We start from the raw sequence: 16,870 nt of genomic DNA, 5'->3' as shown, positions 1-16,870 counted from the left end.
TTTCCCTGTCTGTTTCTCTGTCTGTGTCTGTGCCAGTCTCTTTCTGTCTGTTTCTCTGTCTGTGTCTGTCTCTTTCTCTGCCTGTGCTTGTGTCAGTCTTTTTCTCTTTGTCTGTGCCTGTGTCTTTCTCTTTGTCTGTGCCTGTGTCAGTCTCTGTCTGTGCCAGTCTCTTTCTGTCTGTTTCTGTCTGTGTCAGTCTCTTTCTCTGTCTGTGCCAGTCTCTTTCTGTCTGTTTCTCTGTCTGTGTCAGTCTCTTTCTCTCTGTTTCTCTGTCTGTGCCTGTCTCTTTCTGTCTGTTTCTCTGTCTGTGTCAGTCTGTTTTCAGTGTAATGTACATAGTGGGGACCAGTAGTCTTAGGAAAGCCATACAAACCCATTGGAACCAAATATACACATTTCACAGGTTTAGCATAGTGGGGACCTTGTCCAATAAGTGATGACTTGTAACTATTTTTTAAATAACTTTCTTATAGCCTCCATGCAAGGATGATGACAACATGACAGCTATAGATAACTGCTCTGAGGATTCTGTAACTACTGAAGGCACTTCACGATTCACAGCTGAGGTATGTGTATTTATTATCTCCGTGTCAGTCTTTTTCTCTGTATGTATGTCTGTCTCTCTGTGTTAGACTCTTTCTGTGCCAGTCTCTGTCTGTTTCAGTCTCTTTCTCTGTCTGTGCCTGTGTCCGTCTCTGTCTTTGCCAGTCTCTTTCTCTGTCTGTGTCTGTGCCAGTCTCTTTCTGTCTGTTTCTCTGTCTGTGTCTGTCTCTTTCTCTGCCTGTGCTTGTGTCAGTCTTTTTCTCTTTGTCTGTGCCTGTGTCTTTCTCTTTGTCTGTGCCTGTGCCAGTCTCTGTCTGTGCCTGTCTCTTTCTGTCTGTTTCTCTGTCTGTCAGTCTCTTTCTCTTTGTCTGTGCCTGTGTCAGTCTCTTTCTCTGTCTGTGTCAGTCTCTTTCTCTGTCTGTGCCTGTGTCAGTCTCTTTCTGTCTATTAATTTGTTATATTTGGTATTGACTTGAGAAAGTCTTACACACTATTTCCAGTGTAATACACATAGTGGGGACCAGTAGTCTTAGGAAAGCCATACAAACCCATTGGAACCAAATACACACATTTCACAGGTTTAACATAGTGGGGACCTTGTCTAATAAGTGATGACTTGTAGCTATTTTTTAAATAACTTTCTTATAGCCTCCATGGAAGGATGATGACAACATGACAGCAATAGAGAACTGCTCTGAGGATTCTGTAATTACTGAAGGCACTTCACGATTCACAGCTAAGGTATGTGTATTTATTATCTCTGTCTGTGTCAGTCTTTTTCTCTGTCAGTCTCTTTCTCTGTCTGTATGTTTGTGTTTCTGTGCCAGTCTCTTTCTCTGTCTGTGTCAGTCTCTGTCTGTGCCAGTCTCTTTCTCTGTCTGTATCAGTGTCTTTCTCTGTCTGTGTCAGTCTCTTTATCTGTCTATTAATTTGTTATATTTGGTATTGACTTGAGAAAGTCTTACACACTATTTCCAGTGAATAAGTAATAAGTGATGACTTGTAACTATTTTTTTAAATAACTTTCTTATAGCCTCCATGCAAGGATGATGACAACATGACAGCTATAGAGAACTGCTCTGAGGATTCTGTAATTACTGAAGGCACTTCACGATTCACAGCTGAGGTATGTGTATTTATTATCTCTGTCTGTGTCAGTCTCTTTATCTGCCTGTGTCAGTCTCTTTCTCTGTCTGTGTCTGTGCCAGTCTCTTTCTGTCTGTTTCTCTGTCTGTGTCAGTCTTTTTCTGTCTTTTTCTCTGTCTGTGTCAGTCTTTCTCTGTCTGTGTCAGTCTTTTTCTCTGTGTCAGTCTCTTTCTCTGTCTGTATGTCTGTGTCTATCTGTGTCAGTTTCTTTCTCTCTGTGTTTCAGTCTCTTTCTCTGTCTGTTTCGGTCTCTTTCTCTCTGTTTCTCTGTCTGTGTGTCAGTCTTTTTCTCTGTCTGTATGTCTGTCTATCTGTGTCTGTCTCTGTATCCGTCTTTATGTCTGTCTCTGTTTGACAGATTTTCTCTCTTTCACTTCATTTTCATATTTATCTTTCTTTTTTTGTCTTTAACAGCCTTTGGTTGATTACTCGGACACCGAAGATGAAGTTTTGTGTTCTAAAATTAAGACATCTTATAAAAAGGTATATTTTACATTTACTTAATTTGTTTTTACCTGCCTCACACCTAAATTGAATTATTTTTAGCTGAATAGTGTGAAGTAAATTTAAAAGGATAAATAAACATTGAAAGACCACCATCTTTTGGACCACCTAAAAATCTTTTTTCTATATGCAAGTTACTATTGTGAATATCGTTTCACAACCATAAGTCGTTTGTTAATCTTCAGAACATGAAGATATTTTTGATATCTTTCCCTCCATCTGGAGTTAGAATGGCAGGCAAAAGCTCAAATTTAATCTGTTTTCTGAAGATGGATAAGGGTCTTATGGGTTTGCAACAACATGAGGATATGTAATGTTAATGATAGAATTTTTGGGGGAGCTATCCCTTTAAATCAGGGTTCCTCAAATCTGGACCTCAAGATCCACTTTCCGGCAGAGTTTAGATCTAACTCTAATCAAACACACCTGAGCATGCTAATCAATGCCAATGAATGCAGACCTGCCAACATGTATGCATTTTTCGTACTCTGCACGCATTTTGACCCGTAAGTACACTAGTACGATTCGCTGCTCTTTAGGTACGCATTTTGTTGCGTCTCGCATTTTGCCGATTTCAGTTTCTATGCAATCTATGACGCTGATTCTGCCGCTGATCCACAGCGTGTAAGTGGAGTGAAAAGCTTTCGGCCAATCAGAGTGGTGCATGTTAACCCACCGCCCACCTGCCCCTCCCATCCACAAGCTTAGTTGGCAGTTAAGTGGTGGAATGGCTTGCAATCTAGAAGGTTTTAGACAGGCCAGGTGCTGATTAACGTAAGATAAAGGTAACAGTTAGGCTATGTTTAGCCTAATTGAATTTATGGACATTAAAAATGACCTTGACATGACATCATAACAAGCAGTCCAGCTGTGACGAGCTCAGTTCAGTTCACGCGTTCATGTAGGCTAACATGAAAGGGTGGCCCTTCCAATAACGCACCTAAAAGCTGTCACAAAGAACCGGCAAAAGTAATGATTATGAATATTTTATCAATATAATTACTAATAAACAAGTGTTTTCTGTATCAATGTCGTGTCGACTGCAAAGATAAAGTTGACGAAAAAGTCGCAGTAGTGAACGCGCCAGAGAAATGCACATTTCATACGGATTAACGGTAGATAAGCAGAGAGCAGTCTGTTTTCTTTCGTTTTGAAGTGTTCTGTTCAACCCTCTTGAGTCGTTTAACGCGTATACGCGTTATGAGTCATTTTCTCCTGATAACCAGGAAAAGAACTTAAATTACGCAAAATCTAATCTGTAAAGGGTCTACTTTTATTTGTATACAGACATAATAACAACAAAACTTGTGCACATAAAATAAAGATAACAAACAAGGTGTGCTGTCTTCAGTCTTTGTCTGCTGTGATCTTCATGTACAAACACGTCATTAAAATGAAGTGTAACTCAGTGAATACTCAACGAAGAGACACGAGAGAGATATCTATAGAAAGCCTGAAATGTCTACTTTTAAACTAAACAAGTACCGCCGAAAACAAATATTATGTGATAAAATAATCCATATGAAAACAACGCGATGTCTTGTCCGTTTTTCACATCTCCCATTATCTTCTAATTCGACCACGCCCCCGCGCTGAACGCTCTATTCAGATTCTAATGTTAAATAAAGTTTTTATTTTTATTTTACTATTTGCTTCGCGATGAGAGGAATAAGATATAAGTCACCCCAAAATGTGATGTGGTTGAGCATTTGAGATTTGGATTTCCTCAGAAAAAAAAGAATGAAGCACTTTATTCAGCGGAGATGATAAACATGAGTAAGTCTCTTATTATTTATTTATATACTTGTACTAGTTTTCATATAACGTATAAACATTTTACTAGTTAGACTTTTTCCAAACTATAATTCCTGACTAAATGTATAATCAAGTGAAACATTATGAAGTTTCAATAACAATATGCAATACTATACCATTCAAAAGCTTGATGTAAATAATATAAATGTAACAAATAAATGTAACTGTAACAAATGTAACAAACAATGCTGTTCTTTCAATTAATTCCCCTGTAAAAACCTGAAAAAAATATTCTCAGCTCTTTTCAACATTAATAATAATCTATTAATATGAGCACAGAGATGTTTAGTTCTCTGGTGACAAGAAAAGTCATGATTGCCTCCAAAGAAAGCATTTGTTACAAAGAGACTTTCACTGATGCACTACTTAAAAAAAGCCAAATCTGCAACCTTTAACAAGTTAAACAATGCAAAAGTTTAAACACTTTGCATGAAAAATTATTTAAAAAAATGTTGTTTGTTTTTAGCAAACTGATTTTGATATTGATAACTGCTGGTTTTGCACATTTATTAAATTTTTTGATTGATTTATTTAGAAAGAATGTCCTCAGTTTACTTTTATTTCTGACAATATTTTCAGGTGGAAGAAGTTTCCATGGCCTATGCCTCCAGTACAAAATGTTCGGAGGGATTGCAGAAATTGTATAACATTTATGGTCTACTTGTATATGTTATGGAGTAAATAATAAATCTTAATTGGTGAAAGGATATTATGTGTATAATATGTATTATAGTGTTAGGTATCTCATAGGTTTCTCACAGATGTGTGTGCAATGGTGGAGCATACATTGGCGGTGGGCTGTAAGGTTCACGCGGTGTGTGTGTGTGGGGGGGGGGGGTGTAGTACTCATAAAATTTCTTCAAGGTTGGCAGGTATGCGATTGTCTTTGGGATCATTAGAAAATCACAGGCTGGTGACTTTGATCAGGGTTGGAGCTAAACTCTGCAGCGCATTGGACCTCCAGGGCAAGATTTGAGGAAGGGGGCTTTAAATTAATAGACATTGATCGAGCATTTAACATGTTGATTTAATAGATACAGATTTTACACATTAAAGTGTAAAAAAAGGCAAAAGTTATTTTTCATTATGATAAACACACTTTTTCTAGAACATTTGTAACTTGTCATTCTGATGTTTTTGTTTGTTTTATTAGAGATCTGTGATTCATGATGATTCGGATGATCTCTTTGAAAATTCGAGTGTAAATGGTAAAGATGACCAAGACATTCAACGTGACGTCAGACGGAATCATGCATCATTTGCAATGAGTGAACAACATTCCGCTTGTACCACAGCATCCAAAAGAGCAAAAAACACAAGAGTAAGTGTTAATTATTTAAATAGCTTAAATAAAGGGTTTCCGCGGGGTCATAAAAAGTCATAAATTTAACCATAAGAATTTAAGGCCATAAAAGTCATAAAAACGTCCGGATTTTCCATACAATGTCATAAAAAAACATTTAGCCACGTCTTAAATTGATATGCTAGTCCATTAATTTGTTCTTCCATCAAAATATGCTCGAAAGCAGCAATGGCATTCATTTGTTTGACCTGTTGTAGTTCTGTATGAGGAATCTGGGTGGTATCACACTGGTATCACAGCGTTCCAGAACTACAAGGTCCATGCGGCAGCATACAGACTTGTCAGAAGGACTTTCACAGTAACCCGCGCGAACCCCGAACATACTGTGTCATACTGAGTCACTGCTTAGCTTAATTGAAATCATCCTGGCTGTCACAATGGTAAAATGTACCTTTAATGATCCATGGTTCGGAGACGGTGCGTTTAGCAGCTGGCTCAAGCCCGTCACTAACAATCGGTATCAAGCATCGATCCATACACAAGACGCGGAAAAGGTTAACCGATTAGCTGGTAACTATCGCGCTGTGTTCGGTGCGGAGAGAGAGAGAGAGAGCCGCGTATCACGGACAGTCCCTCCTGCACATGAACCAACAAATACTAATCACAGTTTTGAACAAACAAAAGGACGTGAAAGAGCCCAATTCAGTACCACGGTGTTCAGGGGTTCAGGGTTCACGCTGAGAAAGGCGTCTAAAAACACTTGTACACCGAATTTGCTTCTTTTTGCTCTTGTGCCGACAAATACATAGCCTACAAAATATATCAAAATACCCGCCTTGGAAAGTATGCTCAAAAACTTTTTTTTTTTTTTCAGTTATTTGTATATTCAATTATAATATATTCAGTTATTTGTGTGTGTGTATATATATATATATATATATATATATATATATATATATATATATGTATGTGTGTGTGTGTGTATATATATATATATATATATATATATATATATATATATATATATGTGTATATATGTGTATATATATATGTCAAAGTAAACAGTTGAGGAAAAAGATGCGTTCATCGTCTCTTAAAGTGACCACGCCTAATTTAGCTATTAGCTGCTGTAATGTTAATCCAAGAAAATGAAAGAAAAATCACTCACTCTCCTTGACTGCATTACTTTGTAGTTTTAATAAGAATTTTAAGCAAACTGTGACATATTAGACCCAAATAATCTTCACAGTGAACTACTAGTGAAATAGATATAAATGTTTTATCTATCTATATATAAAATTGGGATCAAAAATTATTCAGCACCTTATAAAGCACCATGCATTTTTTTCTGAATTGCTAATGCAACCTTTTCACACCACAGTCTGAACAAAATGCATTGGTTGGTAATTGGTCAACAAAGTATTGATAGTTGTGTAAATATTATCAGTAACAGTTGTCTGTAGTTTTGGTTGATTGTAATCCATTACGTACATTTTTATCAAAGTTATGACATTATCAAGACGAATTTAACTCTAAAGTCTTGTCGTATTTTATAACCATTTTAGAAGCAATAGCAATTAAACTGTCTGAATAAATTTTGGTTTGATTGTATATTTAATTTTTACATTGAAGACTATCCAGTGCTATTTTAAATTTAATTATTCGGTTTCTGTACCTGGACACCTACAAACTTGAAAAAAAAACAAAACTTAAACATTGTGTAAATAGCAAAAATAAATAAAAATAAACAAACATACATACAAATTAGACAATTTCAAACAGGGCGCACTGGTACAACCTTCACCGCTGACCCCAAATATACCCTGCCTCTGGGTGTTGAATACTGTGACCAAACACCAATAACACTTTTTATTTTGGAAAGTAATGCCATAAAATAATTGTTAATTTACAATGTTACAATTGTTAAGTGTTCCTGTGTTCTTGATACTCAAGAAAAAGAAGGCGAAGGCTTCAGTTTCTTAATCTTAAAACATAATAGAATAACTCTTCAAATAATAAAACTTGTTACTTTCAATGAAAAGTCAATAATAAATACTTTTGAAAGGAATTTTAATGACTGAATTTATTTATCGTAATTCGTGTAGGTCATAAATTCAAATCCTAATAGTCATGAAAAGGTCTTAAAAAGTCTTAAATTTGACTGATTAAACCCTGCAGAAACCCTGTAAATAGAATAGAATGGAAAATAGCCTATGATAGAGGATTAAATTAACTGAATGGTCATTGTCTTTCAAGGCTAGAGGGAAGATCGCGGAGTACTCGGATGTTTCGAGCGAAGATGAGTTATCTGTTAGTGAGGAAGAGTACATTCCTGATACATCAGAGAGTTACACATCAGATAGTAGCATGAGCTTTACTGCTTCACCAAAGGGTAAAGAAAAAAAGTTACAGACTTTGCCAGTCCGGAGCAGTTCAGCTGTGAACAGAATCAAAAAGTTCAGTATTCAAAGCAGCGGTGACTTAGGGAGCTCCCAGAACCACGACATAGCCAAAGTTCCTGACACATCTTCCATTCTTGACAGCGCAACATCAGTAGTTATCCCAGCTGTAATTAAAAAGAGAGGTGGATTGAGAATGTACAGCAAAAAACAACAGTGCTTTTTTTGTGAAGGTGCTTTTACAAAAATTTCTAGACACCTGGAACGAAAGCATAGAAATGAGGTAGAGGTAGCAAAAGCGTTAAGTCATCCAAAGGGCTCAAAAGAAAGGAGGATGCAACTTGAGTATCTACGTAACAAAGGGAACTTTGCTTACAATAGTACTGTTATTAATACAGGTGCAGGACTGATGATTCCGCGGAAACTGCCCAAAAAGAACCTGGAGGGGGAAAGTTTTATGCACTGCATTTACTGCAAAGGACTCTTCTTAAAAAAAACTTTGTGGCGACATGTCAAGGTTTGCAAATTCAAGCCTGGTGATGAGAAGCCGAAACCTGGAAAAACCCGTGTCCAGGTTCTTTGTGGCTTTGCACAACCTCCCCCACCAGGAGTAACTCATGGTGTTTGGAAACTGTTAAATTCCATGAACCAGGACCAAGTGGCACTTGAAACTAGAAATGACTGGTGCATTTTAGAGTTAGGAAAGCATCTTTACAACAAGTATGGATCAAGAGTTAAAATGCATGAACACATCCGCCAAAAGATGAGGGAGCTTGGAAGACTCCTAATATGTGCAAGAGAGGTATCCCCCCTTACATCTATTAAAGAGCTCATTCATCCCACAAACTTCATGCATACCATCAATGCAGTTAAAAGGGCTGCTGGCTACAATGAAGAGACCAATGTATTTGAAAAGGCTAGTGTGGCTGTGAAACTTGGACAGAGTCTGAACAAAATCGCAATGCTTATTGAGAGCCACTCTACTATTAGAGGAGATGAAAAGACAGGAAAAATTGCGAACAGTTTTCAACAGCTTTATAAGTCCAGATGGCCCGATTACATTTCTACAACAGCCCGGCGAACACTGGAGGAAGCAAAATGGAATTCCCCACAATTACTTCCATTCACAGAAGATGTTAAGCTCCTTCATATATATCTTGACGAGCAAGAGAAGACCCATCGCAAACTCTTGTTAACACAGCCATCATCTCAGCACTGGGCAAAACTGGCCAAGATCACGTTAACTCAGGTTATGCTTTTCAATCGTAGACGAGAAGGGGAAGTGTCACAAATGCCATTGTCTGCATACATCTCCAGCAACCAATCGGATGCTCATCCAGATATTAGCATGGCCCTCACAGATTTAGAAAATAAACTGTGTCAGTACTTCAAGCGTGTAGAAATTAGAGGCAAAAGAGGCAGAAAGGTTCCCGTGCTTCTCACACCTTCCATGCAAGAATCAATCAGCCTGCTTCTTGAAAATCGGAATACCTGTGGAATTCCAAATGAAAATCCTTTTCTCTTTGCACGCCCGTATGCAATGACATTTTTCAGAGGCTCTGATTGCATTCGCGAATTTGCTGTTGCATGTAGTGCAAAAAATCCTCAGACTCTTACATCAACAAAGTTGAGAAAACAGATCGGGACACTTTCTGAAGTTCTTAATCTTAGCAACACAGAGTTAGATCAGTTGGCAGACTTTCTAGGCCATGACATTCGAGTTCATCGTCAATTTTACAGGTTACCCGAAGGCACCCTCCAACTGGCCAAAATTAGTAAAATTCTTCTGGCCCTCGAAAAAGGACGCTTGGCAGACTTTAAAGGGCGAAATCTTAATGAAATCAACATAGATCCAGAAGGTACTATACACCGTACACAACATGGGTTCAGATTTTGGGAATGCTTTGAATAACATTACCTTGTATTTTAAATAATATATTTCTGTTAGGGGTGCACCAATCAATATCGGCCAATCATTAATGCGCATCTCGTCAGTAAAGCCGGTTCTCTAATCAGCTGTAAATTCCACCAGGCCGTTGTTAAATGACTAGCTGCGCAAATAAACGCTGTATCAAAATATCACGCACCTGGTGCAATTTACAGCTGATTAGAGAACCGGCTTTACTGACGAGATACGCATTAATGATCGGCCAATCTTGATCGGTGCACCCCTAATTTCTGTATTTTCTACCTTTTAGAGGAAGTTACAGTGGACAGTGATTTGGAGGAGTCCACTTCTAGTCCAAAAGGTAATGATTACATAATGTCAGTTTCAATTTATGTTTGCCTAAATAATGGGACATCGGATGCCCATTTTCCGGAGTTGGACTGATTCTTTAGGGTCTTCATATAATGTCTGCAAAATACCCGTCTGCCAACTCTGAAACCCGGCAGCAGTTCAAGCGGATGATGTAGCACGTCGGCATTGCGTGATTACTGAGAGCACAGAGAGAGAACAAAACAAAATGCTGTTCACGAATTATATATATATTTGCTTGTTTGTTTGTTTTAGTGTTTATAGCTCTTTTGAAGCCAAGAACTCAACCATCTGGAGTCCATTGATCAGCCTGTTTCTTCCTCTTCTTATCACAGCACTCGCCTAAACCTGGCTCCTGGTCAGGTACACTTGTCCCCATTAGCACTCCAATTAACTCACTCATCAAGCCCCACATAAAAGCACACACCTGAGAATCATTCACTGTCCGGTCTCATAAACTGTTTTTATCCTTCATGAAGTCCGAGATCTAGATGATTTTGTGCAGGAGTTTGTGAATTATGGTCAACTCGCCGCATGTGATGACCTTACCTTAATGAAGGGATTCTGGTGCGGTTTGGAGGAAGATGTCCATCTCGTCATGCTGAGAGCTTATCCATGCTGGTCATTGAAGAATTATATCAACTTCGCGCTGTGGTTTGCCAGATTAGACTTCACCATGGATGAGGCGAAGTCCCGTCCACAGTCGTCACGTGGATGCTGTTGCACTCTGTTCCACTTGCTGTTCCCCAGCTGAGCTTGCATTTGCCAGCTGCCGGTGCCTCAAGTCCTGAATCACTCTCCATGGCTCTGCTGTTCAGCCCGCCCTCATGCCCAACACCACCATCCGCGGCCAACACAAGTCTGTAGCCGTCAACGGTTTACTCAAGCTGAGTGCCATCTGTGGCAAAGCCTGTGCCGCTGCCCAAAGCAAGATTAATGCCGCCATAAGGTCCTATGGCAAGGCCTTATAACATTAAGATGCCCGCACCTTACAAATGCCCTCCCCTGTGTCAGATTCCCCAGAGCTCAGCCTAGTGCCTGTTTCTCTTGAGCACCCATTAGTTCCTGTAGGCAAACAGGTAGGTATTCTGGATTTGACACTTCTCCCTGAGTTCTCAGCTCCTCTCCTCACCCCAGAGCCTTCATTTCCGTTGGCTCCATTGGTTCTGTCCAGTTCTCCTCCTCCAGAGCCTCCGCGGGTCCCGTCCAGTTCCGCTCCTCTAGAGGGTCCTTAAGTGCCATCTTCTCCTTAAGTGTCATCTTCGCCCACTAGAGCCCACTCCTCCTCAGCGCCCCCATGAACCTAAGACCCTGGACTTTCCCAATTATTTTTTTGGGGGGCTATATAGCCATGGCTGAGTTAAGGGTGGGTGGGCTGTGGGCCAAGATTATCATCGTCGAGCTGCCTGCTCTGCCATGGCCCCCCAGTAACCTGATCCACCATGGCCTCCTGGGTCTCCTACTCCGTCATGGCTCCCCGACTTACCTGGAGGTCCTCCTTTACTCCATCCTATTCCTGCCCTGCACCAGCCCCGGGGCTTATTACAGCTCGGGACGAGCCTTCCGGGAGGGGAAGTACTGTCACAAGATTAGCATCTTTCTTCTGCATCTCATCACAGCACTCACCTGGCTCCTGATCATGCACACCTGCAGCCCATGAGCACTTTGCTGAACATAAAAGCACATACCTCAGAATCATTCACTATCCAGTCTCATAAACTCGATGTGGACTAAGCAAGCTATTACCTGCCTGTGATACTTGCCACCTGTCTCCTTCCTCAGTGATCCCTTCCGTCTCCAGCTCAATTCTCTAGTCGAGGTGTCTGTTTCCCGTCAGTCCTGGTCTCCACTCTCCGTCTCTACGAGTCTCCTGTAAAGCAAGAAAGATCAGATTATTTCCTGGATCATCCTCTAGACAAATCTCAGTGCTGGCATACTCACCTGAACAATCTCCACTCAGCTCCTTTGCTCTCCTGTTGTTAAATAAACTTCGCCGTTGTTTACTTACCTTGCTCTCTGACCAGTAACTGTTACAGAAATATTTCCATCAAAAACCTAAATTTCTTTTCGACTGAAGACCGAAGTACATACACATCCTAGATGAAATTGGGGTGAGTAAAGTGTCATGAAATGGTTATGTTTGAAAGTGGTCCTAGAACATTGATCCTCAAATCTGGCTCACGAGATTCATTTTCCTGCAAAGTTTAGCTCTAACCCAAATCAAACACGCATGAGTTTGCTAATCGGTGTCTTCAGGATCATTAGAAAATCACAGGCAGGTGTGTTTTAATTAGAGTCGGAGCTAAACTCTGCAGGAAACTGGATCTCGCGAGCCAGATTTGAGGATCACTGTCCTAGAATAACTTTTATATTTTTCCTTTTCTCTTTGGAGTATTACAAGCTCTTGGTGCATAAAAAACATCTGTTAAGTTACGAAGACTAAAGTCTTAAATCCAAAGAGATATTCTTTATTAAAGTTAGGAGTCTGCCACACACCCCTAAAATGGCCCGTTCTAACACACCCCCACATCTCTACGTCAACATTTGGGGGTGACTTGCACCGAACCACCCAAATGTATACGCAGAGAAAGTAATCATCATTTCTTCACTGTATGTTGTCATGTGCGCCGGTGACACGGACTGTTTTCTGAAAATGGGAGAGAGAAAGGCAGGTTGTGCATTTAACCGCTCTCCAACTCGCCCTGCTCTGAGCGGGCCGCAAACCCTCATCATTCTGTGGTCAGTCAAGTGAGGTATATTTACACTGTTGATGGACAACACAGACATTACAGAGAGTCTGGCGCTTCTTACATCCTGGCAGGAAGTTACATTTTATAATGTGCTACCTAACTTTACTATTTAAACGCGAAGTGCTTGTGGTTTGTTTCTCCAATTACAAATGCCGATATGTTGTTATGTTTACGTCGCGACGTGTAAAAAGACAATATAAGTCATAAACAGTAATTATGTTCCCGCTTAACACAACAAAAGCCTCATTTGAAATGGCTTTTAATGTTTTTTGCGGGGATGTTTTTTGTAAGGGGCATAACATTTCCGTCAAACGCTTGACTTTGGGCAATCACAATGCACTGGATTGCTGGCCAATCGGAGCATACCTCGGTGTCTTGCAGCTCTGAATTTAGACCAAATCCACCGGTATCAGAAAGGCGGGGCTTACAGGAGATAAAATAATATAAAATATGTGGAAAATAATGCTGTTTATTTTTTATTTAAACCCAGTAAACACATTGCATGATACCAAATAAACACAAAAATGATCTTTTATATATACATATGACAAAATGCTGGTGAGGACCGTAAAGAGAAAAGAATAACTTAACTGGCAGGTTCCAGGTCTGGATATGCATGGGAAAAAATAATTTAGTATGGAAAGAATTTGTTTCCAGACTATTTCACCTATTCAGTTTTTTTTTTTTTTTTTGTAATATAAAATTGAGTTGAATCTGCTGATTTAAATGGTGATATGTCTATAACACCTAAAACTTCTAGTAGATGGGTCCCCAGGACTGAAATTGAGAAACGCTATACTCAGGGCTGGACAATAATTCAATTTCTATCTATGAATCTATCTATCTATCTATCTATATGTATGTATGTGATTTTTATTTTTATTTTTTTCAGTAAAATTGATTTGATTTATTAAACACATTTACGATATTTTGGTACAGGCTGCGTTATCCCATACATTTATTTATTTGCGTGGTTGAATTTGTTGAATAAACATGAGCACTGCACATTTCAAAATCAATATAGATATTGGAATTATATCTTATAGACCGAAATTAAGAAATGTATTGCGACGTAAATTTTGGCAATATTGTTCTGACCTGATCCTGATTGCACCTCAGGAACTTTGTGTTCTTGAGATGACTGTCTTTTTGGCTGCAGAGATTTGTCAATACTCAAGACTGGCTTAATTTTTACTTTCAGAGTGCACCACAGTATCATCATCACAGCACACGGTTTGTGAGAACGGCACACTTCTAGCAGACCCAGTCTCCAAAAAAAAGAGAGGTATGATAATACTTAGGTATGATGATACTTCACTTAATGCCGATTGTCCTGAAAAAAAAGTGAATTTTACCGTAGTACAGTGCTGACTTCGTAGCCTACTTTGACTGAATTCTTTGCTTGCTTTATTTATTTCTTCTTATATATGACTCTATACTTTGTACCTATACCTTTATAGTGGCTATTATTGTTCATTAAAACTGACGTTAACAAAAGTTAGGTTTGTGCCTATTTCATGCTTTCCCACATACACCACGCCTAACAAGTAAGGTCAGTGAAAACACAAGCCTGATCAGGTTTACCTGTACCGAGCTGAACTGTACCATACCACTCAGGTTGATGCAAGTGTTTCTCATGGGTAAAATGCTAATGTGTCTCTCCCCCCCCCCACAGGTTACGTTAAGAAGACGGCCTGGAACAAACTTGAGATACAGGCTGTGGAGAAGCATATGATGAGGTTTATTAACAATCACAAAATTCCAGGAAAGGCAGACTGCATGAGGTGTAAAGAGGCGGAACCACTTGCACTTAAAAATAGAGAGTGGTCTACACTTAAATTTTACATCAAAAATCGAATCTCCGCTCTAAACAGAAAATATCTGCCAAATTAATTGACACACTGTCAGACTGAATTGTTCATTGGTAGAAACAAGCTTTTATAGTTTTAAAACAAGCTTCCATAGTCAAATGGTTAGCGCAATAGACCATCAGTTCCATGTTATTGTTTGGAAATGTAGATTGTTCTTTCGAAAATTAAGGCATTTTAAATAACTTTTAGACTGGAGTCTTTTTTTTCATCCTTGTCTGCTTCAAATGTAGAATTGTTTTTCTATAAATGCAGACATGGTAGATTTTCATTCTATTGTACTTGTTTTCAAAAACTTGAGAATGCAGTGTTTGTCATGAAGGGTTTTATTAATATATATTTTTTAATTCAACTAGTGTTTACTGTGAACATCTTTATGAAATATTTCTGCAAATTTTTGTGGACGACTGAAACTTATGCTAATGTTTCTGACCCTGACTGTTGACGTACTAATGTTATGAGTTTTGAAAATGTATGTCATATACTGTATAACACTTTTTTTTTTTACTAAACCTTTAAAAGTACTAAGTTAATTTTGTTTCTACATCTAAAACAAACATCTCCAAAATCAATTAAAGCATGGAGCAGATTGTAGCTCCTTTTCTGTCTAAAGTACGCAGATTCTCTTTTGTGTGTGAGTCCAGTCCCCACAATGACCAAAAACTGGTGTTGAGTGTGTTTAGATACGATCCCCACAATGACCAAAAACTGGTGTTGAGTGTGTTTAGATACGATCCCCACAATGACCAAAAACTGGTGTTGAGTGTGTTTAGATACGATCCCCACAATGACCAAAAACTGGTGTTGAGTGTGTGTTTATAGTCCCCACAATGACCAAAAACTGGTGTTGAGTGTGTGTTTATAGTCCCCACAATGACCAAAAACTGGTGTTGAGTGTGTTTAGATACGATCCCCACAATGACCAAAAACTGGTGTTGAGTGTGTTTAGATACGATCCCCACAATGACCAAAAACTGGTGTTGAGTGTGTTTAGATACGATCCCCACAATGACCAAAAACTGGTGTTGAGTGTGTGTTTATAGTCCCCACAATGACCAAAAACTGGTGTTGAGTGTGTTTAGATACGATCCCCACAATGACCAAAAACTGGTGTTTAGTGTGTGAGTCCAGTCCCCACAATGACCAAAAACTGGTTGTGTGTTAGCCGGACCCCAGATATACTCAATACCTGAAAGGTCCCCACAAGTGACCACTGTGTCAGGTTTGTAATTTTTATAGTGAAATATTTGTAATCTGCAGTGATACTTTGAAACAGGCTTTTTAGCTTTTGTCAAATAATTTTTTTTAGGTCTGTAAGATCATAGGAATGGGTGGTCCCCACTATGTAGCAATACTGACAGGTGACCCCCACAATGCACAAAAACAAGTATGTGTGTGCGTGTGTGTGTGTGTGTGCTGGTCCACTCCTCTGTTTTCACTCCGTGAGCCAGACGTGTGAAAAGCTCTCTGCAGTTCTCAGAGATTTAATATTTCAACTTAAAACTATTCACATAGTTTTATTCGTAGCTCCACTGTCATTGTGTACAGACGTGATTTCTCAACCACCCTGAAAAACGTAAGTCTATTTACATTATGCTCAAACTATTATTTTTATTGAATTATTCATTTTCAGCTGCTCAGGAATATTTGAAGAATGTTACTGAGGACCAGCAGCGGTTTAGTTATCCACATCCACAGTATGTTTTGTGTTCAGCAGAAGAAAGAACTTCATGCAGTTTAGAGCACCCTGAGTATTTTATGACAGATTTTCATTTTTTTTCAAATGTTTAGGTATTATAATGTCATTAGCACTGCTGGTGTTACATTTACTGCAGAAAATGAAAACAAGGGGAAAAAAGCATTGATTGATTGATATTAAAATCGGTAAAGTGCAGGTTTAAGAGATGCATCATGTTGTAGGAGCCATTTTCAGTTGTGTAGTGTTCTTTCTTCATAATAACAGGTATTTATGTTTTTGAATTGGCATCATGACCAGCCACGATGCAATTTTTTTAATTATCGTTTGTTGCTGTTTGAATTTTTGAATCAAAAAGGAGTCAGTAAATGGATTGGAATATGTATTTATTTAAGTATGGTCATTGTGTGTTATTTGTCAGCCTTCTTTACAAACAACGCATCAGAAACAAGATCGTAAAATGGACAATCATGCACCAACAAACAATCTGTACACATTGATTTTAGAGAAGGGCAAGATAACTGTGACTTTTCATAAACCCTCTGCCCCACATCATAATTTTTGATTTTAAGCTAATATGTAAATATTA

General features: G+C 38.8%; 1 protein-coding gene across 4 annotated transcripts; it reads left to right on the top strand.

The window, feature by feature from the left end:
• The first annotated feature begins 477 nt into the window (after window positions 1-477).
• LOC127966551 (uncharacterized) lies at window positions 478-15,994 on the top strand. Of its 4 annotated transcripts, XM_052567613.1 has the most exons (9): window positions 478-566; window positions 1,192-1,284; window positions 1,577-1,669; window positions 2,104-2,172; window positions 5,162-5,329; window positions 7,568-9,569; window positions 9,909-9,959; window positions 13,919-14,002; window positions 14,393-15,994. In XM_052567613.1, the coding sequence occupies exons 1-9, from the start codon at window positions 498-500 to the stop codon at window positions 14,608-14,610; spliced, it is 2,847 nt and encodes a 948-aa protein (XP_052423573.1). In that variant the 5' UTR covers window positions 478-497; the 3' UTR covers window positions 14,611-15,994. The 4 variants fall into 4 exon arrangements, with proteins under 4 accessions (XP_052423573.1, XP_052423583.1, XP_052423594.1 ...); XM_052567623.1 differs by lacking the exon at window positions 1,192-1,284; XM_052567634.1 differs by lacking the exons at window positions 1,192-1,284; window positions 1,577-1,669.
• The last annotated feature ends 876 nt before the right edge of the window (window positions 15,995-16,870 follow it).

Source organism: Carassius gibelio, chromosome A4 (assembly GCF_023724105.1).
Source record: "Carassius gibelio isolate Cgi1373 ecotype wild population from Czech Republic chromosome A4, carGib1.2-hapl.c, whole genome shotgun sequence".
In the NCBI taxonomy this organism is placed as follows: Eukaryota; Metazoa; Chordata; class Actinopteri; order Cypriniformes; family Cyprinidae; genus Carassius; species Carassius gibelio.
The sequence above is the reverse complement of the archived record's forward strand: the minus strand, read 5'-3'. Positions and strand labels throughout refer to the sequence as shown.

Excerpts from the sequence above, each read along its gene's own strand:
- LOC127966551 (XM_052567613.1), top strand. The coding sequence starts at position 498 with ATGACAGCTATAGATAACTGCTCTGAGGATTCTGTAACTACTGAAGGC. Across the intron at positions 567-1,191 it reads CTTCACGATTCACAGCTGAG|CCTCCATGGAAGGATGATGA; the intron begins GTATGTGTATTT and ends ACTTTCTTATAG. Across the intron at positions 9,570-9,908 it reads AATCAACATAGATCCAGAAG|AGGAAGTTACAGTGGACAGT; the intron begins GTACTATACACC and ends TCTACCTTTTAG.